Source organism: Drosophila santomea, unplaced genomic scaffold, assembly GCF_016746245.2.
Source record: "Drosophila santomea strain STO CAGO 1482 unplaced genomic scaffold, Prin_Dsan_1.1 Segkk83_quiver_pilon_scaf, whole genome shotgun sequence".
NCBI lineage: Eukaryota > Metazoa > Arthropoda > Insecta > Diptera > Drosophilidae > Drosophila > Drosophila santomea.
Window position 1 is genome coordinate 849,461 of NW_025319019.1, and position 27,591 is coordinate 877,051.

General features: G+C 40.8%; 1 protein-coding gene across 12 annotated transcripts in view; it reads left to right on the forward strand.

Moving 5' to 3' along the window:
- The window catches only part of LOC120457837 (sialin), a 91,227-nt gene extending 70,965 nt beyond the window's left edge, over positions 1–20,262 (forward strand). For 9 of the 12 annotated variants that reach the window (XM_039645339.1, XM_039645341.1, XM_039645343.1 and 6 more), the window contains 3 exons: positions 13,241–13,398; positions 13,460–14,530; positions 19,963–20,262. In XM_039645339.1, coding sequence (XP_039501273.1) covers positions 13,241–13,398; positions 13,460–14,530; positions 19,963–20,163 — 1,430 coding nt within the window. In that variant the 3' untranslated portion in view covers positions 20,164–20,262. The remainder of the gene's footprint in view (positions 1–13,240; positions 13,399–13,459; positions 14,531–19,962) is intronic. The other 3 variants (XM_039645350.1, XR_005617098.1, XM_039645349.1) reach the window with 3 other exon arrangements.
- The last annotated feature ends 7,329 nt before the right edge of the window (positions 20,263–27,591 follow it).

Consider the following 27,591-nt stretch of genomic DNA (forward strand, 5'->3'; position numbering starts at 1 on the left):
GAATAGTCGGCGAAGTTTTTGATAAAACGACTGTAGTAATTGCAAAATGCTACAAAACGTCTAGCGCTGTCCGCATCATGTGGAACTGGGTAGTTCTGAATGACATCATATTTTTTGTCATCCGGCAAAATTCCATTGTCTGTGCATTTATGTCCTAAAAATGTGACTTCATGCATGAAAATTAACATTTTTCGGGATGTAACTTTAGGTTGAATTCCCTGCATTTATCAAAAACTTCAGTGAGGTTTCTAAGCATATGCTTTTCGGAACAACCGATGACTATTAAGTCATCCATATAAAGGAATGCCTGAGACAGTTCTATTCCGGAGAATGCTATAGTCATCATTCTTTGGAATGAATTAGGCGCTATTTTTAAATCAAATGGCAATCGCGTGAAACGATATGAGCCATTGTTGGTTAAGAAAGATGTTATATCTCTTGATATATATCTTGTAAAAACAAGAGCTTTTTCTTGAGTATAAATGATAAGTCGGATGGTGCTAGTTTAATAGTTAAATTTTAATGACAATTATTGATTTTATGTCATTCAAAAAGCGCGGAATTCAAATATACAAGATTATTCTAATTGGGTTTTGACCCAACATACCGGCCGCCTTGAAAGTATGCGATTGACTTTCAAGAGACAGGTAATAAGGCGAGTTTCCATATAGGGCGGCGGATGATTCCCTTGGCAGTGCGTACGTCGGCTACACGCGCGATGTTGTCCGCTCCTGCGATCGTGCTGACTATGCGCCCAAGAGGCCACCGTTGTGGGGGAAGATTATCCTCGTGAACGATGACCATGTCGTTGACAGCCAAATTTGGTGAAGTCTTCGTCCAGGTTGTGCGGACTTGGAGCTCGTTTATATACACGTGGCTCCAGCGACTCTAGATGTCATGCTTTAGTGCGCTGACGCTTTTCCATCGATCCAACTTGTCCAGATTGTCGTCGATTGGTGGAAGTTCAGGTAGAGCTCGGAGTGCGTCACCCACTAAGAAGTGGCCAGGCGTGAGAGCGGCCAGGTCGTTTGGGTCTGATGAGAGCGGCGTTAACGGGCGAGAGTTCAGGATCGCCTCGACGTCAGCAGCTGCAGTGGCTAACTCCTCGAAGGTTAACCTGGTGTCTCGAAGAGTGCGATTGAGTAGTCCCTTGACACTTTTTACTGCAGCTTCCCATATGCCCCCGAAGTGTGGAGCCCTGGGTGGAATAAAGTGTAAGTTAATGAACTCTGAGCGACAGAAATAGTGGATTGTTTTTGTTGTTTCGTCTTTAAACAGAAACTGCTTCAACGATTCGAGCTTGTTGTTAGCTCCTGCGAAATTTGTAGCGTTGTCACAGAATATGTCCGAGGGAAGTCCGCAATAAAACGCTTTAGTGATGCAATGAAGCTATCCGTCGTGAGATCCGATACCACTTCGACATGTATCGCCTTCGTGGCAAAGCAAACGAAGACGGCTAGGTAGGCCTTGGTAGGCGGCTTACCCCGGATGCGCAAATAGACGTTGATTGGTCCGCAAAAGTCTATTCCGCATCTTGAAAATGGTCTAGATGGTGTGATCCGCTCTTTAGGCAGTTGGCCCATTAGCTGCCTTTCGAGAGTTGGTCGATAGCGGCGACAATGTATACATGAGCGAACGACTTGTCGCGTCAAGTCCCTTGCATTCACTATCCAGAATTGTTTTCTAATTAAAGCGACGAGCGTCCGTGGCCCGGCGTGATAGTTCTGTAGATGAAGATGGCGAGCGAACTGTGACACAAATGGATCCTTAGCTGGGAGCAGCACAGGATGCTTTTGGGTTTCTGGGTAGTCTAGCTCCAGGCGCCCTCCGACCTTTAGCATTTGGAAGCCATCTGTAACCTGGAGGAAGAGACTAAGATTTTTAAGGTTAGTGCGAATCGGATGGCCCTTCAGGACCGAGGACATCTCTTGAGCGAAGTGAATAGTTTGAATATTCCAGACGATGCAATGTAGCGCCCGCATCAGTTCTGCTGGCGTCGGCGAAGGTGATTGGAATGGCGTTAGTTTACGGCAGCGCTGAGTAAATCTGTACATCCAAGCGATAACTAGTAGGCAGCGATGATGCGAACTGGTCTTGTAGATTCCTTCAAGCAGTTGATTACTAGTCGTGTGTACGGCAAAGGCTGATTTTCTCTTCTCCAGTTGGACAGTTTCCATATCAATGTCACTGTTGTCTCGACTGTCCTTTGGCCAATGTTGATGATCTTGGCCTAGGAACTCAGGTCCCTCGAACCATATCGATTGTTCCAACTCGGTGATAGTGCAGCCCCTGGACAAGATATCAGCCGGGTTGCAGTGAGTAGGAACATGTCTCCAGTGGCAATCTGACGTGAGTTCTTGAATTTCGGCAATTCGATTGCCGACAAAGGTTGATAAGGTGGCCGAGTGTTGGCGATTCCAATGTAGAACAATTTGAGAATCGCACCATAAGAACGAAGTCGGCTTTCTGTCAGCGAAGATTCTAATGATTTTTTTGTAGAGCTGTGCTAACAAATGTGCTCCACACAGTTCTAATTTCGGCAGAGATAGCTTCTTGGTGGGAGCAACTCTGGACTTCGATGTGATTAGCTGTACCTTGGTCAGCCCATCTGATCCGATTGTGCGAGCGTAGATGCAGCATCCATACGCTCGAATGGAGGCGTCACAAATGCCGTGTATTTGAAAGGTATGTATCGCTGATTGGAGGCAATATCGTGGTATTGCTACAGACTCCAACGTCGAAAGCGATGCAAGCAAGGACATCCAAGCTGTATGAATGCCTTGGGGTACTGACTCGTCCCACTGTAGTTTTAGGAGCCACAGCTCCTGGAGGATAATTTTTGCCACTATGATGATGGGAGTAACTAATCCCAACAGATCAAACAGCGAAGAGGCTATGGACAAAACCGAGCGCTTGGTGACGTGGTTCGAATCGAATCTTGGCGAGAACGAGAACATGAATGTGTCCCGTACTTGGTCCCATTTTAGGCCAAGCGTGCTGGTTAGCATTTCGTCGTCCAACTGCAAATGTTTGACTGTAGCGTCATCGACAAACTTGCAGTGATTTGAATGCCATTTTGCGAGTTCTAATTGGCCATCCTGTAGAATCGCTGTAACTTCCCTTTTGATTTGATGTAGCTCCTCTACCGTATCCGCTCCACCTAGGAAGTCATCCACATAGAAAGACGATTTGATGGCTTTAGCTCCAATCTCCAATTTGTCCATGAATTTGTCGGCTAGATATGACAAACTGCGTATGGCTAGATACGGTGCAGCCGCTGTGCCATAAGTTACAGTATTCAATTCGAAGGTGCTCAATGGTTGCGATGGCGACGTTCTCCAAAGAATGTATTGGAATCTGCGATCCTCAGCAAACATGTTGACTTGGCGGAACATCTTGACCACATCAGCAGTGATGGCATAGCGATGTATCCGAAAACGCAGGAGTAGTGTATAAAGATCTGGCTGAATGGTCGGTCCGACCATCAGAATGTCGTTGAGCGATTTCTGGGACGTCGTCTTGCAAGATGCGTCGAAAACCACTCTGAGCTTTGTTGATGTGCTATTAGGCTTGAGCACGCAGTGGTGCGGAATATAATAATGCGGAGTGTTTAACTGTGGATGGCTCACGGGACTCATGTGTCCCAGATTTTGAAACTCCTGCATAAATTCAACATATTTGGCCCCTACCTCAGGCCTTTTGCATAGGCTGCGTTCGAGGGAGAGGAATCTCCTTTTGGCAATGAGGCTCCGAGAACGGTAGGTTCATCTTTAAATGGAAGTCGTACTTCCAATCGACCATCTGAATTACGTCGTACCGTTTTGGTGTAGAACTCCTCACAGTTTCGCTGCTCTGGCGTAAGTTTGATCTCAGGAGGCTCCACATGATCGATGCGCCATAGCCGTTCCATTTTTTGGTCAATTTCTGTTAATGCGATAGATGAGTACTGATGGAGTGTTCTGGGATGAGCTCGACATCGACCAGACACTATCCATCCAAGTAGTGTTTTTTGTAGTACGGGCAGATCCTTTCCTAATTTAACTTGGCCGACTGCCAATATATCGAAGAAGGTTTCCGTCCCCAAAAGCAGATCGATCCGACGAGACTTGTTGAAGCTCTCGTCAGCAAGAGTTGAGTGCTGCGGAAGGTTCCACGCAGAAATGTCAATTTACGATTCTGGATGATAAGCGATGTGGGATGTCGCGCAAAATTCAAGGAGCAACTCGAATCCATTGTGCCTCGACTTGATATTGGTGGTTGCATGGTGTTTAATTCGCGTTTGTGTCTCACCAATGCTACGAATCTCGAGGTTGAGCTTGCTCCGTGGCAGTCGAAGTCTTTGGGCAGACTCCTCGGATATGAAATTCACCTGAGAACATGAATCCAGAAGCGCTCTTCCTATTTTGTATATAGCTTCCAGATGCATCCTTGACCAGAATCCTTGACGAGACTCCGTGTGAGTATGCGCGACTGCGTCCGAAACTTGTACAGGCTCCGCTTGAGGGAGTGGCAAGGGAGCTGCGGCCGATCCTGGCGATGGCCGATGAAGCAGCGAGTGATGCGGTAGTGCACATGAGTGGCACCTCCGCGTCGACGGGCAGTTGGCTACAAGATGACCCCTGCCAAGGCAATTAATGCATAGCTTGTGGCGCTTTACTGCATTGAGGCGATTATCTAGGGCGAGATTGATTAGTTCTGGGCATCTAAAGGTCTTGTGGTCTGTCTGTGAACCGATGTTACAAGTTTGTGTGGTGCAATTGAAGGACAGACTTGCCTGATTCCTCTGCGAGCGCGACCTATGGGCACCTGGTTGACTCATAGGGGCTTCAGCAGGAGGCTTCTTATCCGATTCCAAATATTGACAATGACGTTCAACGACTCCAACGCATTTGTCCCACGAAGGCAACGCGACTCATTCCACTTCCTCTTAGTCTCCTGGTCCACTTTGCCCATAACTATGGAGATGAGCATGGCCTCGCAAATCTGTGGCTCGGTGCTCAACGAACGCAACGAGTTGTATAATGCGGATGCATTATCGATTAGGCTGCGCAACTGCTGACCATTTGACTTGGCGACAGTTGGCAATGCGAAGAGTGACGATATGTTATCCAAAAATACGAGAGTCGGGTTGTCATAGCGCTGCTTTAAGCGGTCCAGAGCCTTTGTGTAGTTGTCTGCGGTCACCTGGAAAGCTCGAACCGTTTCAAGGGCTGGTCCTCGAAGACAGTTTAACAACTGGTTGAACTTCTCGATCTTAGACATGGATGGCTGGTGGCCAATAACTTGGTTAAACGACAAGATAAAGTTTTGGTACTCGCAGTATTTGCCGTCAAATGTCGGCAATGATAAGCGCGGGAGCTTAACTGCAAATGTGTGCCCAAAATTAACCGTAGATTCATGAATGCCGGTGCTGTTAGCGTCTGGTCCAAGTTGCTCCTGAACGCAAACCTTGGCGTGGATAAACAGTTCCTCTATTTCGAAGCGAGTATTGCGCTGCGCCTCAGCAGGCTCCATCTGTTCTATGGCTTCCTGGGTAGATAAAGCAAGTTTAAAATACGATTCCAAAATCGACAAACGGCAAGATAATTCCAACGGAGATAAATTCAAACCAGGTTCCACTGATTTGCTCATACGTGTAAGGTTTTTTCGAGCACTCGTTCGTTGAGCTTTAAGTTGCTCCAGCGAAGACATTTTTGCAGATGTTTGTTTACTTCATTTAATTTCGATCTGGCAATTCCTTGCCTGACAAGGTCTGTGAGAGCGAGCGAGACGACGAGATATAGTGGAAAATTTTCGCTCGCCAAGCCTAGAGTGCAACCTAGAGTGTTGCGACAGAATGAGGTTATGTATGGGGGTGCTCCTGGGGGCAATATGTATAGATGAAGGACCGAGATGTCGACTCCAACTATGGCGATGACACTTGGAGGATGTCCAACGATGTCCAATGATGCGGCGGAAGACCCTTGAGTATAGCCGGCAGCTGCGCTGCGTGTAATTGTGCGCAAATGCACTAGCGAAAATCCTATGCGGACGCTGGGTAGACCGGCAGCGAACGCGATGCGCGAATGTACGAGAGTTTGGCAGGGCAAAAGTCGTAAATGCGCGTGCGAGACTTAGAGCAAAGTAAAAATGGGGGCGAACGTACGTAACCACAATCATCACCAAAATTAACTAAAACGTAGCACAAGTCCTGTCACGGTCGCCAAAATGTAAAAACAAGAGCTTTTTCTTGAGTATAAATGATAAGTCGGATGGTGCTAGTATAATAGTTAAATTTTAATGACAATTCTTGATTATTTCTCCTCACTTAAACTCCTCGTGGCTATATCTTCAACTTCAATTTTTTATCTGTTTTTGTTCTATTCTCTCTTTTTACTAATTCCTATCTGCCAATCGTTCGCTAGTACGAGTTGGCAGCCGTGCGCAACAGCTGTTATGTTAACATCATTCAAAAAGCGCGGAATTTAAATATACAAGATTATTCTAATTGGGTTTTGACCCAACATATCTCTTGTGTAACTATTACAAGGGTATAACGGGGAGGTGTATGCTAATTCGTATGTACTCATATATAAATTTTCGAAATCATTTATAGACATTTGAATATTACTTATAATATTCAATGCTTTATTTATAAAATCTGGGTCATGTTCATAGACTTTATCTATAGTGCGCTGTGTTTGAGCTACACTTATGGTTGGCTATTGATATATATTTCTGTGTTCTAATTTAGATAAAAGCAATTTTACGTTTTTTTTTTAAACTTCTATATTTCATCATAATTGAGTGCGACGTATGAGTGAACTTTCCTTAAATATTATCTAAGCCGTTTGCAGCGCTACTGTATTGTTTTCTGAGACACTTGTTATGTAGTTTGTATATTTTTATTAATGCATTGGATACCATAATTAGAGCAACTACAATTAGTAATATGGTTATCCAGAACAAGTCTGCATTTTGGACTTTCACTTTATTTATAACATTTGCTGTGGAGTCAACAGTTTTAGTGCTTATCAAACCCATTTTGGGTATACTATTTTCAAAGTTTTGTAAAAAATTTTTTTTATTTTTATATATTATTTCAGTTTTGCTTATTCTATTTGTCTCTATGGACATTTATATTTGTAATTATTTCCTTCCCAAATTTTAGCGTGTTAGCAAAATTGATTATGTTTTACATCATTGCCTGCCTGATGCTAGCTATGGCTTCACGGGCCATATTGGGTTAACAGGGCATAATAGTATATGCTCCATTTTACAATGTGTCTTACAAATTTTTTTTTATATAATTAATATATTTTAGTTTTTTACTGCTGCTGATGTTGTTAATCTGCTGGTGTCAGCTGGGCGTCGCCGGGGGTGGCACGCTGACACTCCCTCGCTGCTGTCTATATCTGGGCTGCTGATGATGTTGAGGGCTGCTCACAAGTCCCCAGGCAGTGAGGACTCCAGACTCCTTCGCAGTCCTGTGGGCAGGTCTTCTTAGGCTTTGTTAGTGCCGGTGCTGGTGCTGGACATGCTGTCGGTTTTGGAACTTCATTAATGACTGTTATATTTTTATGTATTTTCTGAGTGAGTTTTCTCGAGTTTTTGGGTTTTCAATTCTTGCTGGTATTGCAGGAAGTGGTCTAGCTCTGCATGTAGCTTTAGAGCTTTCGACCAAACCGGTGGCGTTTGTTGACCGTATATTAGACACCTTACGTGAGCTATACGTTTGTTTAACTTGGTCTTTAGACCGCCACGGTGTTTTCCCATATCTCAATACAAATCTACTCACTCAGATTCGTTCTCAGTTGAATTGCGGTTCCATCAGTTTCATCAGTGTCCAACGTATTTGTGCTCTTCCATTAGTTTATCCAACGTTGGACGACTGTCACGGTCGCCATGTAGTGAATGCCACAATTAATAGGTTTGGTGTTGTGATAAGTTTTGATTCTTTATTAAGATTTCTTTTTAGGGCAGAAATGGTTCTGCCCGTTCAACGGTTCACAAGTATCTGCATATTCAATCTTAAGTATATTTCGGCTAAGCCTAAACCGCGTAGCTGCGCTGCCGGATACGCCAGCAGCGGAGCGGCTCTCTTATGTATATCTTATATATCTATGCTTATCGCGAGAGTTCGTTATGCACATATGTATTGTGCATTTGGTCGGCGTGGGAATGCTGGAGTTTATTGACATAAACATAGAAACAAAGTGCTGCTATGCGTTTGTATGCTTATTGTATTTTAATGTTCTTAATATTACATATGCGCATACTACAGTATGTGTTGAACGGGCAGTCGGCATCGGTGTTGTTTTAGTTATTGAGGTTGTCGCAGATTCTGTAAGCAGATTTTGTTGGTAAGGGAGACGAAGAGCAAGATTGTTCTTTGACGTTCGCTGTAAGCAGGTGTTCGTTTGGCGGGTTGGGAGTTGCCGATCGCGGGCGGTCGGATTGCGTCGGCCCGATAGATAGTAGCGACGGCGACGGGGAGCAAGAGCGTTCACTGTCGCGTGTTAAGAGAGAAGGATCAGCTGTCGGGTTGGGGGTGATTGACCGCTCGCGGTTCGATTCCGCAGAGACGACGGAAAAGTAAGCGTTGTTGCGTGGCAAAAAGAGCCGTCGCTCATCTTGCTGGCGTTGACGTTGCGCGCGACCTTCGTTTTCACTCATTGTTTTTGGTTGGTTTGTTTATATTTGTAATTAGTTAGTTGATGATTAATAACTTATAGATTTGTTAGAAAATCTATATGTGCAGGCATTGCACTGAGCATCTTTTCGCTTATGGTTTTATATTTGGTTCACTTCACAGTTTCGATTTTTGAAATTGTTTAACTTGAGCACTGTTAAAAACACGTCCGCACTAAACGAAATGAAGTGGGTTTTTGTGAAGAAAAATATTTTTTGACAAATGTTGACGACTTTAGTAAATGCGCGAGAATTTATTGTTTTAAAAATAGATCTAAAAATGGGAGCTGCTTAAAATAATATGTAAATTATGTTAAAAACAAGAGAGAACGCTATAGTCGAGTTCCCCGACTATATGATACCCGTTACTCAGCTAGTGAAAGTGCGAAGGACAGTTTTTGGCGGTTTGTGGGCGTTGTGGGCGTTTGTGGGCCAAAAGTTTTTTGGCAAATAGATAGAAATTTACAAGACTAATACAAAAATGAAAAAATATCAAAACAGTTTTCAAAGGTGTGGGCGTGGCAGCTTTGGGCGGTTTGTGGGCGTTATAGTGGGCGTGGCAAAAAGTTTTTTTGCAAATCGATAGAAATTTACAAGACCAATACAAAAATGAAAAAATATTAAAACATTTTTCAAAAATGTGGGCGTGGCAGTTTTGGGCGGTTTGTAGGCGTTAGAGTGGGCGTGGCAACCTAAATCGACAAACTTGCGCTGCGTCTATGTCCCTGGAGTCTGTATACTTAATCTCAACTTTCTAGCTTTTGTAGTTCCTGAGATCTCGACGTTCATACGGACAGACAGACGGACGGACAGACGGACATGGCCAGATCGACTCGGCTACTGATCCTGATCAGGAATATATATACTTTATATGGTCGGAAACGCTTCCTTCTGCCTGTTACATACTTTTCAACGAATCTAGTATACCCTTTTACTCTAGGAGTAACGGGTATAATAAGTTAAGTTATAAAAAAATAAAAGAAATTCAATGCGATAACGGTAAAGAATATATAAATAGAGATATATAAAACTTTGTAAAATATATGGGAATTTAGTTAACTACTTACATGTCCACCGTATGTACATAAATTAAAAGTCGTATCAGAAAGATACAATAGATCGGCAATGGACATTGGTAGGTGCTTGATGTGGGAGGCAAACATACATAGGCGATATTGGCCAGAACTTATGAACACAGTAGCTTATTTAAAAAAACGAACAATTGCAAACACTGCAGTAAATAAAAGCCCGTGCGAAATATTTTTTGGTATACAACCAAATGTATAAAATTTAAAAATATACGGAAGTTGAGTTTTTGTTAGAGGTTCAGAAGTACCCAGAAAGAGCAAATGGGATAACAAATCGGAAATAGGGTTTTACTAAACAAAAAAATTAATAATAACGGAAGACATGTTCGAGTTGGTGAAGGAAAAACCAAACTAATTTGCCTAGAGAAAAACAAACGGAATGGTAATGAAAGTGGTGATATAAATAAAAATGAAGATTATGATGAGGAGAGCGCTAATACAAACGAACTGAATGACATGGATGAAGTTAATTCAATAGACAGTGATGATAGCAATAAGTATTTAACAGTCCAGAGAACATCAAATAGAATGAAAAAAGGCTCCAAAAGGTCGTTGAGAATGAAGTGGACTAGATTCTGGTGTTGGGAGTCCACGAGGTAAGCAAGAATCCGTGGAGCAATCGCACGACAGTAGTGTCCAAATCAGGGAAAGACCTGTTTTGTCTGGATGTCCGCAAGCTGAACACTTTGAGGGTGAAGGACGGATACCCTCTACGCAGTGTTGATGGTGATCCTCTTCAGGATCGACCAGCACTATATCGCCAGTGTGTATCTGAAGTTTGCGTTCTTGCAGATCAAATTGGATGACAAGAGCAAGGAATACACGGCGTTCACAGTTCTTGGGAGATCGCTGCATCAGATCATGCTGGGTACTACAGACCAACGTCGAAGACAAAAGATAGCACTCTTTTGACTTCGCATTTAGTGTTCAAAAAAATTCAATTCACCATAATCCACCATTCCAAGCCCTGACCCTAACCGACTTTTTGTTTTTTTTTTTATTAATATATATCAATCAACCAACTTAATGCTATAATAAATAATTAAGAAAATATGACGCGAATACAGAAACAGAGAAAACAATTTTTATTACAATTGATGATTTAGTGCTTTAGGACTTTAGAGACATTGGGTTTTCTTGTCCAGAGATCGCCATGGTGTCTTCGCTTAAGCCGTCTTCTGGTCATCGGGTTAGCCAAGCAGGCTGCCAGGTGCTGTAATGTAAACTGTGGGGCGATCGTTGTATCGGATGTAGAATGAGGGTGACCACAATCGATTTGCATAGAAGCACTTTGTTGCCAAATTCTCAAATGCCACCCCCACACTATCAAATTACCATAATTATTTTTCTTCGACAGTCACTGCAATCAAACCATTAAAATAATTATCCTCTGGGCGTAAATATATTACTACAATTAATGTGTAAAGGCCGTGGCTTCAAAATGCATTTCGTTTGCTTTTAATGGTCAAAAAACTATTCCTTTGTGTTCTTCATTACATCAGCGTACAACATGACCATTGGATACCAAAGCTTCATTCACACCAAATGCTTATGATACATACGAGTATGCCTATGGGGAGTGTCAGGGAGGCCGGACAAACAGCTTTAGTAATAAGCTCTATAGTTTGGGAGTCTGGCAGGTGAGTAAATAGGAGCTGTTGGCCGAGTAATTTACATTAGGACCCTCCCCAAGGAAAATCCAGTGTGCCCCCGACAACCCTTCGTTTGCGTCCATCAACCGTCATATAAGCTTGCGATTGTCTGACATTTTCATGCAAGTCAAGGCAACTAAATTAAATACCTAGCTGAATCCAGACTAGCTCAATGATCGGAAAGCTTACAAGAAGGAGGGTGCGATATGGCCGAATCCATACAACCGACGCTTGTCAAGCTGCTGTACGTTTTTGGAAAAGATATGTGTACCTCCTTTAGTAGGGTGAAGGATGGAATTCCTTTCTCTGGCAAACGCTATCCGTTTGCATTAGGCATAGAAAAATAATTACCCATACCAGTATCAGCTCTATGGATTAAAGCATGTAGATTTCAGTGATGCTTACGCAGTGCAAAAAATATGGAAAAAGTTAATAGGTTGCTTTAATATTATAAAACTAGCTCCATACTGCAAGCTAAAGCATTTAATTTTTTATTGCTCATCTTTCGCACTTTTATTAACCAAGTAACGGGTCACGCCACCCAACTTTAGAAGAAGAATCGAGAAAATATTAAATCTAAGCTAGATCTAATTATGGTTCAAATAAGTTTATAATAATCCCTTTCAGAGCGGCAGAGAGTCATAATTAGAGATAATATGATACAATTTTAAAGTCAGAACATAATTCTTTGTAGGGGTCATGCACTCATTGTTAGATCTAAATTGATTTAAAATTAGGGTTTCGTAATTTCTAGAGAATCTGCTTGAATCTGAAAAGTTTAGCCGATCAATCGAGTGGGAACTATTAACTTCACCACAAATATGATTGCAGATAAACACTGTTCCAAGCGTCTTTCTACGGTCAGCTAGGGAAGATAAATTTATTAGCATTAGTCTACTGGAATAAGAAGGTAATAAAAAATTGCATCCCAATTTAGGCGTCGTAAGTCAAACAGTAAGAAGTTTTTTTGAAACGATGAAATGCAGTCCGAGTGAACTCCGTATTGTGGACTCCAAATAGGTTATCCATACTCAAGAACCGGACGGACAAGTTATAAAGGGATCATAAAATTCCTTTGACCTAGTAGACGAAATATGATCTGAAAATTTAGTTTTAGGGTTCAGAAGAACATCAAGCCAATGGTATTCTGTCCAAAAAGCAACCACATGGTAAAACGACCAAGAGAATTTCGAGTATGATTTATTAGCGACAACGATATGTCGAGCCACTCGTCAATAACGTCATGTTTTGCTATACAGAGAAAAAGTGAAAAATATAAAAACATTTTTAAAAGTGTGGGCGTAGCTGTTTTGGGCGGTATGTGGGCGTTGGGGTGGGCGGTGCAAGTATTTTCACTGCAAATCGATTCAAATTTACAAAACTAATAGAAATATAAAGAAATATCAAAGCATTTTTCAAAAGTGTGGGCGTGAAAGTTTTGGGAGCGGCAAAAAGTTTTTCAGCAAATCGATAGAAATTTACAAGACTACCAAAGAAATTAAAAAATATCAAAACTTTTTTTAAAAGTGTGAGCGTGGCAGTTTTAGACGGTTTGTGGGTGTGGCAACATGGGTGAACAAACTTGCGCTGCATCTATGTCTCTAGAATCTGTATGCTTAATCTCAACCTTCTAGCTTTAGTTCCTCGACGCTCATACGGATAGACCAGATCGACTCGGCTATTGATTCTGATTTATATAGAGGGTACATACTTTATTTAATCGGAATTGCTTCCTTCTGCCTGTTACATACGTTTTAACGAATCTAGTATACACCTTACTTTACGAGTAACTGGTATAAATATGTGTATACTTAATTTATTTAATTTCAGACAAAATTCCAGCGCGTTTGGTGCTTTATTTCCTGTCGTGGTCTGGCTTTCTGGTCTCTTTTATGATGCGCAATGATATGAATTTTGCATTGGTAGCAATGATGTCGAACGACAATTCAACAAAAAAGCAATCTGTTAACGAATCGCAGCAAATTCTGGTAATATAAAAAAAATATTATATTTGTACATACAGCAAAATATAATAATTAACATTTTTAGGGTAGTGGCACTGATGACCAAAGAACAATAGTGAAATCTGTTATTATAAGTTCTTTCTATTGGTGCTATGTGTTATCCCAGGTGGTTGGAGGGGTTGCCACAGAATTGTTTGGAACCAAGTGCGTATTTGGATGGTCACAGTTAGCAACAGCTTTATGTAGTTTTATGATGCCGTCAGCCGGACAATTACATTACATAGCTGTTATTGTGTTACGGTCTATTCAGGGATTTGCCTCCGGTTTGACGTGGCCTGCCATGTATGCAATAGTTGGATATTGGATACCCCTTACGGAACGTTCACGTTTTATGTCAAGCTTTCAAGGTTTTAGCATTGGTATTGGTTTAACGTATCCGTTGTGCGGATTTATTTTATCAGAATGGGGTTGGCCTTATATTTTTTATACTACTGGTACTTTAGGGCTTGGATGGTGTATACTATGGTATTTACTTGCTTTTAATACACCACGCGAGCACCCTCGTATTGCTGAAGATGAATTAAATTATATAGAACTTAACGTAAGAAACGAGGTAAACAGCAATGTCAAAATTAAAGTCCCTTGGCTGCAAATATTCAAATCCATACCTGCTTGGGCAATTGCTGTAACAACTTTTGGTCGAATATTTCTTCATTACATTTTTATTGTTAATGGTCCGACATTTATGGGAAGTGTTTTAAAATTTAATTTTGAAACAAATGGTTTTCTTTCTGGAGTTCCATTTATTTGCTCATATATATCATCAGTTTTTTTTTGTTATATTGCCGACAAAATAGTATTGTATAAGGTTTTAAGTCTTTCTAATGTAAGAAAAGTATTTACTGCTCTATCACAAATTATTCCAGGGGTGTTAATATACTGTATCGGTTATATAGACAATGTGTACATTTTGTTAACGGTATGGTTTATAGCGGTGATATTTATTACTGCATCTTATGCTGGAGCTATGGCCAATATAATTGACTTAGCGCCAAATCATGGTCATTCCGCCGCTGTTTTAGCATTTTGCCAAACAATTCATATGTCTGCGTCCTTTATATCTCCACTGACGGCTGGATTTATCGTCACACAAGAGGTAAAGTATAGAATATTATTTAAAATTGTAATCACAAAACACAATAAGTATTCTAACGATGTAAGACAACGCAGTCAAAGGGTAATGCTATTTATTTCACTTTATACTCCTAGAGTAAAAACGTATACTATATTCGCTTCAATTTAACAATGAGATTGGCTGACCCTATAGTGATCAAAATCAATGTCCTTCTGCCTGTATGATTACCGAAAGCTCGGGAACCAAAAAACTCGATAGTTGACAACGATGCATCGTAATCGTGTTTCAGAAGACAAAACATACCGTATAAAAAACTATCACGCCCACACTTTCGAAAAATCCCAATATTTCAGTTCACAGTTAAATTAGAACGCATCTGCTTTTTAAATTGCGTACAGGGTGGACCTATGGATTATATTAGAATCCCATAACCTTTTAATTTATTTTAAGTTTAATTTAAGTATTTATAGAGTTTGGGGCCTTTGTATATGGACATCGTGAAAGTGGAGGTAATGCAAAGAAAATGTCTAATGTAAGGCAGGGTTTACAATCTACAAACACCAATTTATGTACTTCTAAAAATCATGCAAATCTGGACTATGCTCTACAAAAAATATCCTTCGCGATTTAATAAAAACAAAAACGCTATCGGACGTACCAGTGCTAATAACTCTTCTTCAAAGCTGGCGCTGCATTGAACCAACTGCCTTAAACTAAAAAAATATTTATTCGCAGCTTAACAACAAGGAGGGCATAAATTGTTATGCCAATGTACTGGTTTATGTACCGCCCAAACTGAATGGAAAAATGTGTTAGTGTTTTTCGTTTTATTATTTATTTACCCATTTTCCATCGGTAAACCAAAACATTTTTCCACGCCTCTTCTAATATATCCCGATCCCGAAAGAATTTGTGTCATACCAATAGAAATTAAAACAAGAGAGAACGCTATAGTCGAGTTCTTCGACTATCTGATACCCGTTACTCAGCTAGTGAAAGTGCGAAGGAGAGTCTTCAACACTGACATTTTTTGGCGGTTTGTGGGCGTTAGAGTGGGCGTGTCAAAAAGTTTTTTGGCAAGTCGATAGAAATTTACAAAACTGATACAAAAATGAAAAAATATCAAAACATTTTTCAAAAGTGTGGGCGTGGCAGCTTTGGGCGGTTTGTGGGCGTTGCAACATGAATCGGCAAACTTGCGCTGCTTCTATGTCTCTGGAGTCTGTATGCTTAATCTCAGCTTTTGTAGTTCCTGAGATCTCAGCGTTCATACGGACGGACAGACGGACGGACAGACGGACAGACGGACGGACATGGCCAGATCGACTCGGCTATTGATCCTGATCAAGAATATATATACTTTATATGGTCGGAAACGCTTCCTTCTGCCTGTTACATACTTTTCAACGAATCTACGAGTAACGGGTATAATTATAACATTTTTCAAAAGTGTGGTCGTGTCAGTTACAGGTGGTTTGTGGGTGTTAGAGTGGGCGTGGCAACAAACTTACTCTGCGTTTAACTACTATGGTACAAAAAGGTATATGGCGGGTACAAATATAAGTAATTAATTAAAACTTTTAGTTTTGATTAAGTTTTTTTGTTTTATGTAAAAACACACGCAAAAATTCCCCGTTTTTAGTTGTGAATAGTCAACCTTTTTGTTGAAATGATCCATGTTTCGCGTGGTAAACTCGATGTTACCCGCTATAAAATAGAACAATGATATCTTTTTACGGAAAACCTTGTGTCTATGTCCTAAAGACGACCCCAAGTGTCAACAAAGTTGGTGGGGCATATATCCTTGTGAGCATCGCTTTGTGAGTTACACACATGTAAGCCAATAAAAAGGTTTATAATTTATGCGCAATGAGTGAATAACACTGGCTGTCAAAAAATGTAAATCTATATGGAAACAAGCAGATTGCCGTCTTTAGCAGCTAATCATGTTAAAAGAAAAGCTGTAAATCGCATTACAATGTATTTAATGAGATCCTCTAATAGATTATCAGCGGAATTTCAACACTGAATTTGCGATAGCAGAACAGACCATCAGTCAAATGCAAAAATAATGTGTGATGCGTAAATCGCTAATCCAAGAAACACTTCACCAAGGAGAAGCCTACATCAAAGAGAAGCGCACAATAATATGCATGTGGGATATCTGTACACCTGAATAGTAAAATACAAAACAAATCAAAATAATTTAGCTAATTGTTATAGAATATTAATTTAATGCACTTCTGAAACCCTTAATTACGGTTATCAGCATGCTTCATAACCACTGAACAATTTCTCCGATTTGGTAATATCCAAGCGATTTTCTAATGCTGAGATAATAGACTTTTATATTAGGTATTTTTAATAATAAGACTAAATTTTCGAAACAATGTAATTTATTTTAGTTTGTTAGGGTGATAATTGGCATCGATGTGCATATGCATAGGTTACCGAAGGCGAGTTTAGATGCTCCGGCAGCTTTTCCGTTAATATGTATGACGCTTTTTTGTGTGAACAAAGTTGGCATATCTACAGTAAAAAATTTAGGAACTGCTGGCGGATGCGAGACGTGGCAGTAGTATATAATGGATTATGTAGTACGTAAGCGACACCAGTTTTAAGACTATTTTTAAGCACCGAAGGAAACCAAATAAGCATACAAAAACAATAACGAGAGCCGAATTGAAGAAACCGCTGACCGAAAAAAGGCAGAAGGACAGAAGCAGCCGATTGGAAAGAGAATGGCAAGCAGCGTAAAAAACAATAACGATCACGAATGAGGGACACCGTATCACTGTGGTTCTGTTCTCCAGTGGTTCGGCTAGACAAATGATGACCGCAGGTACGCAAAATTATCGGGCCACATTTATAAAGGATTCTGTAGAGGACCCTATCCTGAATGAGCTCTATTCCTGCCCGTAATTAGCATCCTTATAATTAGTTTTCGAATGTTTTTGTTAATTAAAAGCCAACTGGCATTAACGTGTTACATACATAAAAGAATAATGAAATTCCATGTACCAAGAATTACATTTCTCTTAACGATTACCCATGTTATTTGACTGTTAAATTATAACAAAAAAGATTTTCCAAAGGCTTTTTAAAGAATTGATTTTTCCATGATTTGTTAATATAAAGTACCTCTCCTCACAACACCGTTAGGCCAGTTAGTTTCTCAGGTGACCAATAGAATTGAAAACAACATATGCAATACTCGTAGATTTTTCATGATTCTGTAGGGGTCAACAAAGTAATTGTGAACAGAAAAATAAGCGACGAAATTTATGTTTTAGTTAAATCAATATATAAATAAAAACGGATTACTCCTATCAATAATTATACTTGTTTTTATAAACTGAGAGTATAACAATGCAGAAAATAAGAATAAAAGCGATACAAGTTTCTTTGGAACCCTATCCCAAAAGTAATGAGATATTTGTTAGATAGGACAAACAGTTTTTGGAGAGATTAACATTAATTAGGTTTAAATTAAAAAAAAAACTTTAAAGAATCAATGGTAGGCTTTTAGTAATTAATATATAAGTTCTACAATTTTTTAATAGGTAGCTTGTGGGAAGGTTTTGTCTGCGGAACAAGTAGCTAGACGTACCAGTTAAATGATGTTTTTGCAGAGTTTAAGTTGACCCCAAAAATGAGCATAGGTCCAGACAGATTGCCTTGATATCCACCAGCTCGGTGTGTTAGTTTATAAAGACACCCGTAAAGATTTTAATTGCGTTATTTTGTTATTGCTTGCATCCTACCAAACAAGCAAAGCATAGGTAAGAATCGGGCGGACGACAGCTGTGTACAACCAGTAAAAGATGTAAGGTTGCACTCTTGCTCTTCATTCGAATTTTCTTTGCAGATGTAGAAGGCCGCACACGCTTTTTTCATGCTTCTCTCGGAGTTCCTTATCCCTGGATAACGCCAAGATATTTTGCTACCAGTCTAGTTGAACACTATATAAGCCAGGTAGATTTGCATCAAGACCCGGACTGTAGAAACTTATAATCAGGAAAACTGAGTCATCTGCGTAGGCCGTACATCTGCATGTCATGTGTATGAGCTTGATTAGGAGGTCATTTAGGACGACTCCACAAGATCGGAGAGATGAAGGTTTCTTGAGGTATGCCCGTCCGACCGTTTTCCTGACATTAGGAAGCAAATAACAGGAGGCCACGGGTCTCGTTTGTCGAGTGGCTGCGGAAATATCAGGAACAGTTGGCGCTAGCGAGGAAATAAAACCAATAAAAATGGGAAGAAGCTAGCACTTTTTGTGGTATGTGGGTTTACGATTTTGCATGAACAAATTGGTTTGAAATGAAACTAGCAAGACAAATTATAAAATAAAATAAAAGTGTGGGCCTCACAGTTTTGGGCGTTTCGTAGTCGTTATTCCTAAATTGATTTATACTTTATACGGTCGGAAGCGTCTTCCTCTACTTGTTTCCTACACGTCAACGAATCTTGCGAGTAACTGCGAGTTTTCACTGTTCATAATGATCAATAAAATTAAATATTACCGACATTTTTTTATGGGAAAAATTAGTAACTCCACTAAGTCGCAAAGAGTACGAACATAATACGGTTCTAATAAGTACAGAAACATTTGTACCCTTTTTATAACAAATAAAATTTAAATGAATTTCAAAAATAATTCAAAAACGCATGCAATTGTTATAGACTTTTTCTTTCGTACCAGCTTTCAAAAACCACTTTTGAATATAATTTTTTGTGAACAGCAATACTAGATTAGCCTAAAACTCACTGGAGTGCATTATATTTCAATAGTCGGACGCTGACAGTGTTTCGATTAAAAGAAACAACAAAAAATGTATGCTTTACCTTCCCTTGTGGAGGATATATTGATTTCAGTCAATTAACAAAGAGGTAAGAAAGACATTTTGGAGCATATAAAGTACACATATATTTTTGTTCAGTATCAACAGCAATGATCGTTTGTCAGTTTCTACTTAAAGCTCCGAGTAGTCTTATTTGCTAAAATATTCTTTCTATATATATGTATAGTCCATATGTAGGTCGAAACCCTTGTGGAATAATAAAAAAAAAAAGAATAAACAAAATATACCATCGTGAATTTGGACTGGTTGTTTTTTTAGTCATATCGAGTCTAAAAAATGGAAAGAAAATGGTTGAAATAGCCTTTTTTATTTTCATTTTGTGTCCATTAACATTAATTTATTCTCCTATGTATACTTGTTTGTAGTAGGCTTTAAAAAGACGAAAGCGTTCTGGGAAGTATATGTTGAATAGAATTACCCTACTAACAAATCTTGTTGATCTGGCCATGATTAAATAAAAATAGTTAAAGGGACCGTGGTATTTTTTTAACATATCCTTGCAATGTACTTATTGTCAGCGTCTTAAAATCCGTGTGCTTCCTTTCTGATTTCTTATTTAAATTAATTTATTATTTTTCTGTATTTTAGGACTCTATTGATCAATGGCGAAGAGTGTTTGAGGTGTCCGCAATTATTTCAATACTGACGTATCTAATCTATCAATGTTTCGGGACTGCAGAAATACAGACGTGGAATAAAGGGATACCAGTAGATGATGATGATTCAGATGAAGGAAAGGTTTTATCGACAGTAAAGGATAATTTCGATAATACCGTTGGACCAATTTAAAAATATCGCACTTAGAATAATAAACTGTTTATACAAGATTTGATATACTGTTATATGTTCGCTGTTATTGAAATAAAATATCACAAATATTTTATTGTATTGATTTTTAATGATTTAATATTGACATCAAACAAATTAATTAAAAATAACAGAGAATGATTTAGTCGAGTTTTCCTACTATCGGATACCCGTTACTCAGCTAGTGGAGTGATAACGAGAAATTTTCTGGCATATTGAAAGAAATAGGGAAAAACAAGAATGAAATAAAAAAAAAATTAAACGTTTGTAAAGTGTGGGCGTGGGAGTTAAGAGTTGGATTGGGCGTGGCAAAAAAAAAAAATAGCTGATGTGCGATGCCACACAAAAATCAAGGAGAAACTCGAATTCATTGTGCCTCGACTTGATATTGGTGGTTGCATGTTGTTTGATTCGCGTTTGTGTCTCACCAATGCTCCGAGTCTCGAAGTTGCTTTTACTTGCGAAGCCTTTCGGCAAACTTCTCGGATATGAAATTCACCTGAGAACATGAATCCAGAAACGCTCTTCCTATTTTGTAGCTTCCATATACATCCTTGACCAGAATCAGTGCCGTGGCCAGGATGACACAATCGGAACGAGATTCCGTGTGAGTATGTGCGACTGCATCCGAAACTTGTATAGACTCCGCTTGAGTGACAAGGTAGCTGAGGCCGATCCTGGTAACGGCCGATTAAGCAGCGAGTGATGCGGTAATGCACATGATGCCACTCATGCCACTTCGCGTCGACGGGCAGTTGGCTACAAGATGATCCTTGCGAACGACATTAATGTATAGCTTGTGGCGCTTTACTGCATTGAGTCGATTATCGATATTGATTAGTTCTGGGCATCTAAAGGTCTTGTGGTCTGTCTGTGAACAGACGTTACAGGTTTGTGTTGTGCAATTGAAGGACAGACAGTATTTGCCGTCAAGTGCCGGCAATGATAAGAGCGGGAGCTTGGATTCATGAATGCCGGTGCTGTTTGCGTCTGGTCCAAGTTGTTCCTGAACGCAAACCTAGACGTGGATAAATAGTTTTTCTATTTCGAAGCGAGTATTTATTTATTTCGATCTGGCAGTGCCTTGCTGCGAGCGAGAGAGACGACGAGATGTATTGGAAAATTTACATTCGCCAAGCCTAGTGCGCAACCGATGTGTTGTGGCAGGTTATGTATGTGGGTGCACCTGGGGGCTATAGATGTATAGATGTGGGACCGAGATGTCGACTCCAACTATGGCGATGACATTTGGAGGATGGTATGTCCACTCCGACGACGTCCAGGGATGCAGCGGGAGACCCTTGAATATAGCCGGTAGCTGCGCTGCTATGAGTTGTGCTCAAATGCACGAGCGACAATTCTATGCGCACGCTGGGTAGACCGGTAGCGAACGCGATGCGAGAATGTACGATAGTTTGGCAGGGCAAAGGTCGTAAATGCGAGTGCGAGACTTGGAGCAAAGTAAAAATGGGGGCGAGCATAACCACAACTATCACCAAAATTAACTAAAAAACTTGCACAAGTAAAAACAAGAGCTTTTTTCTTGAGTAGGATGGTGCTAGTTTTAATAGTATAAATTCTAATTACAGTTCTTGATTATTTCTCCTCACTTCAACTTTTTTTTTCCAGTTTGGAGCTTTTATTTGTTGTATCTTTTCTGTACCGAATACTAACAACAAGTTAACAAATCTTAAGTGTAAATACTAATTACCAGTACATTTCTTGAACTGTATTATAAAAGCGGACCTAAAAAAAAAAAAAAATACTGCTGGGTTAATCCCCCTAAGAAAAGGGAACATTAATGAAACAAAAGTTCAAACTCACGCCGAGGCTAGCCATCGTATCCTAACCAAATTCCTGGACGATACAGGAAAAAACTTTTATACATACCAACTAAAAAGCGCAAGGGGCCTACAGGTTGTTCTCAAAGGGATTGAGGCAACTGTTTCGACCACTGAAATCATAGAAGCGCTCAAGGAAAAGAACTTTAATGCAAAAATGGTCATGAACATACTTAACAAAAATAAGGAACCACAACCAATGTTCAAAATCGAGTTGGAGCCAGAGAGTCAGGTACTAAAAAAATGAAGTTCACCCAATCTACAAGTTACAGCTCCTATTGCATCGGCGTATCACAGTAGAAGAGCCACACAAGCGCAACCGCCCAGTGCAGTGCACTAACTGCCAAGAATATGGCCACACTAAGGCTTACTGTACACTGAACTCTATCTGCGTAGTCTGTAGTGAAGCCCACAGCACAGCGAACTGTCATAAGAACAAGGAAGACAGCTCTGTTAAAATGTGCAGCAACTGCGGTGGAAGTCACACAGCGAATTGGCGTGGCTGTGCAGTATACAAGGAACTAAAGAACCGTCTTAACAAACACGGAGAATCAACACGAGCTCAGGCCACACACATCAGTCACACTCCGCCACAAACGGCCCCTCTTACACGGCACCCCTTCCTACACATCGTACCAATCCTAGCGTTTCCTTCGCTACTGCCTTAAGATCGGGAATTAAAAGCGTGAATCCAATAACACAAAAGTCAACTACTACGCGGGAAGAACAGCAAATAACTACTTCGAACGATCAAACGCAGCATATATCAACTGGCATTGAAACGATGATGATCTCACTCCAGCAAACCCTAAAAGAATTTATGACATTCATGCAAACCACAATGCAAGAGCTTATGCGAAACCAAAATATGCTGATACAGCTTCTCGTGTCATCAAAATCAACACTTCAAATATCTATGTGGAACGCGAATGGCGTTTCACGGCATAAACTCGAACTTGCCCAGTTCCTATCCGAAAAAAATATTGACGTCATGCTCCTCTCCGAGACACATCTAACAGACAAGCACAACTTCCATGTTCCAGGATACCTATTCTACGCCACTAACCATCCGGACGGAAAAGCCCATGACGGCACTGACATACTTATCAGAGGTCGCATCAAACACCACCTTCATAATAGAACTGAGACGGACTAGCTGCAATCCACTTCCATAAGCATGCAATCTAGCATCGGCCCCGTCACTCTGGCCGCAGTCTACTGCCCACCTCGTTTTGCAGTTTCTGAGGACCAATTCTTGGAATTTTTCAACTCACTCGGTGAGCGATTTATAGCGGCTGGTGACTACAATGCCAAGCACACGCACTGGGGTTCACGCCTTTTAAACCCAAAGGGTAAACAACTTTACAACGCGCTCATTAAGCCTCGAAATAAGCTCGATTATGTCACTCCGGGTAGGCCTACATACTGGCCAGCAGATCCAAATAAGCTCCCGGATCTCATTGACTTCGCAAAAACAAGAAAGATCCCTAAAAATAATATTACGGCTGAGTCACTTGCAGAACTATCATCAGATCACTCACCAGTTTTACTTGCTTTCAGGCATCGACCACATACAACTGAGCACACATACAGGCTGACAGGCAACAGGACCAACTGGGCAAGGTACACGAAATATGTTTGTACTCACATGGTACCAACTCAAACAGTGTCTACCCATGAGGATATTGACCGCCTGACCGAATCGATGGAGGAAAATCTTGTTGCTGCAGCCAAGGCCTCTACCCCTCCAGACACACACAAAATGACAAATCATACCAAGACAACTCGCGAAATCGAACAGCTAGTACTTGAAAAACGAAGACTAAGAAGAGAATGGCAGAATCACAGATCCCCAAAGGGCACAGGGCACTTAAGCTTGAGGAAGCAAACGCCCAGCATCTATATATCGAACAACTATCGCCCACCAGCAAGAAGAACCCTTTGTGGAAAGCACACAAAAATATTCAGCCACCAGCAGAAACAGTCGTTCGTGCGAGGCCCCTCAGGAAGCTGGATACGCAGCGAACAAGATAGAGCAAGTGCATTCGCCGATCACTTTCAAGGCGTATTCCAACCAAATACTGCTAGCAACTCATTTGTCCTACCCGTAGCAATTAAAATCCAGCCACCAATAAATCCAATAACATTTAGTCAACGTGAGATAGCATCTATAATAAAAGATCTTGAGCCCAAAAAATCACCTGGACACGACTTGGTGACACCAAAAATGATCATAGAACTCCCACCGTGTGCGGTTCTGACCTTATGCAATCTCTTTAACGCTATTACGAAACTTGGATACTATCCCCAAAGGTGGAAAAAGGCGGTCATAGTGATGATTCCCAAACCAGGCAAAGACAAAACGCAACCCTCATCCTACAGACCAATCAGTCTCCTATCGTGTCTCTCGAAACTGTTTGAAAAGGCATTCTTAAAACACCTAGCTCCCTACTTAAGAATGCGAAACACAATACCATCCCATCAATTTGGTTTTCGCAAAAATCATGGAACGATCGAACAGGTCAATCGCATCACAAACGAAATTCGTACTGCTTTTGAGCACCAAGCATTTGACCAAGTCTGGCTGGAAGGACTAATGTACAAGATAACAAAACTACTTCCCCAGAATACCCACAAAGTGTTCGAATCTTATCTCTTCAAAAGAGTGTTCTCAATCAGGTGAAACAGTTCGACTTCACACGACCGCGTCATCAATGCTGGAGTTCCCCAAGGAAGTGTGCTGGGCCCCGTTCTTTACACTTTATATACAGCAGACATGCCTACAAACTATCAGCTCACAACCTCTACGTTTGCTGACGATACCGCAATACTCAGCCGATCCAAATGCCCATCAAAGGCAACAGAAAAACTTGACTGTCATCTTAAAAGAGTGGAGAGATGGTTTGCGGACTGGCGCATTAAGATAAACGAGACCAAAAGCAGACATGTAACATTCACACTGAATAGACAATCAGACGTAGTAACATATCTCGGGGTTCACCTAGATAGACGCCTCACCTGGCGGCGACATATAGAATCTAAAAGGACTTATATGAAGCTTAAAGCAGGCAATCTCCACTGGCTTATTAATTACAACTCTCCGCTTAGTCTGGAATACAAAGTACTTCTCTACAATACCGTGCTGAAACCCGTCCAAAATACGGCTGTGAATTATGGGGAAACGCGTCCGAAACCAACATTGAATTATATAGCGAGCTCAGTCAGCGATTCTGCGAACTATCACTTGGGCACCATGGTACCTACGCAGCGAAAGCATCCATAGAGACCTCAACATAAACCTCGAGGAAATCCAGATGAGAAAGTGTAAACATCAAGCAAAGCTCGCCGCACACGAAAATCCTCTCGCGAAGTCGCTCACGCGTGTTTGTAGTCACAGCAGACTAAAGCGCAAAGATTCTCCAGCCCAGCTAAGAAATCCTAGGGCCGTCTCTAACTAATACAACTATTTAATATTGTACTTAAACTAATTTATATAATAAGATTTGAATAATTATTGTTAGTCTCATAATAAGAGAAGATCCAATAAATAACGCAATAAGTTAAAAAAAAAAAAAAAAAAACTGCTGGGTTGGCAAGTTGTTTCGAAGTAGGCGTGATAAGCTGCTTAGCCTTGTTATTGTGTTGGTATTGTGTTATTGCCTGGTATTGTGTTGTGCGTGATCAGGAATGGAGGCATTTTTCGAAAAGTTTCGATAAGCAGGATAGAAGGCTTATGGGTCTGTACGACGATGGAACAGTGTGATCTTTTCCCGGCTTTGGTATCATTATTATTTTTGACTTTTTCCATCTTCCTGGAAAGTAGCCAAGTTTGTTGATGGCGTTGAAGAGCTGGGTAATGCTGCATACGGCACAGTAAGGCAGCTCGAAAATCATCTTAGGGGTAATTAGCTCGCACCCTGCAGATTTTTTTGGGTGCAGATGTTCTTTGAGATTTCGTTTGAGCGAAACACAACTGGTGCATGATGACGCTGGGAGTCGTCTGTTGCGGTCGGAATTTCGAACGTGTTTGTTGCAGAATTCGGTTGGAAGACTTTGTAGATGAGTGGCAAATTTGCTTGCTCTATTTTTTGTCGCTAAGGGCCCAAACACCTGTGTGGTTTCTAATAGGGACCACTGGTACTGTGGATGAGCCAAGAGTTGGGTGAGCTTTCCACAGTGAGTTTTTTTTACTGGATGTTGATAATTTTTCAATATAAGTACATTGGGCAAGCTCTTCTTCTTGCTTTAAAGCTTTTGTAAGTGCGTGTGGCGTCTTTTAACTTTTGTTTTGCCGACGGTGATCTGGAGGACTGTCATTCTCGCCGTAGGCGCCGTTTTTCGAGAACAAGTTGTTCGATTTGCAGGCTGGTCTTTTTGTGATTTGTAATTTTGCTTACTGTTTGCGGCGTTGAGCAGCGAGCTGCAGCAACGATGATTGACTCCAGTGAGTTAACAAAGCTATCAATCGCAGCTTCAGCTTCAAGAGGTGGGTTAAGCTCAATGTGTGAGCTTATGTATTTTTTGTATTTGAGCCAGTTGGTTTTTTCTGAAGTCAACTTATAAGAGAGGTTTGCTGGTTCTGGGTGTCGGAGCAGATTTATTAAGAGGGGAGAGTGGTCAGATGATAGGTCTGAGAGGCACTCGGCGCTTATTAAATTACGGGGAATGTTTTTGGTGACTGCGAAATCAATTAGACCAGGTAGTTTTTTGGGGTCAGTAGGCCAGTATGTAGGTGTGCCAGGAGAAACGTGGTCGAGCTTGTTGTTTGCTTTTATAACTGCGTTGTAGAGCTGTTTTCCCTTTGGATTCACGAGTCGAGACCCCAAGTGTGTGTGCTTGGCATTACAGTCCCCAGCTGCTATAATTTTATAGCAAGTGAGTTGAAGAATTCCATAAATTGGTCTTCAGTAAACAGCGGCTAAAGTAAGGTGGTTACCATTATCCAAATGAATTTTTAATAATGTTGCTTGTAGATAGTTTTTGGCAGTCTCAATATGATATGCTTGCTTCTTATCAAAATCCCGGTCCCGCCGTGGGCCTTACCATCAGGGTGATTGGTTCCGTAGAAAATATATCCTCTTATGTTGAAGTTATATTTGTTTGTGAGGTGTGTTTCCGAAAGTAGCATTACGTCGATGTGCTTTTCGAGTAGGAATTGAGCTAGCTCAGGTTTGTGCTGTGAAACGCCATTGGCGTTCCACGTAGAGATTCTTAGCGAGGCCATGAAGATGATTATTTTGATTGTTGTGATACAAGCAGTTGTATCAACATGTTTTGATTTCGCATTAGATCTTGCATGGTTGTCCGCATAAAAGACATAAAAGCCATCATTGCTTCGAAATTGTTTTGTTGTTGTTCCATTGGCTTTTTGTCTTGTACCGAATTGAAGTCCACATATTTGGCTTGTGAACATGGCGCATTGGAGGCTGGGGGCTCTAGAACTGATCTTAGGGCGCTTGCATATGACGCGTTCTGGACCGCGTGAGGATCTGGCTGCGGTAGAGAAGAAAACAAGAGAGAACGCTATAGTCGAGTTCCCCGACTATCTGATACCCGTTACTCAGCTAGT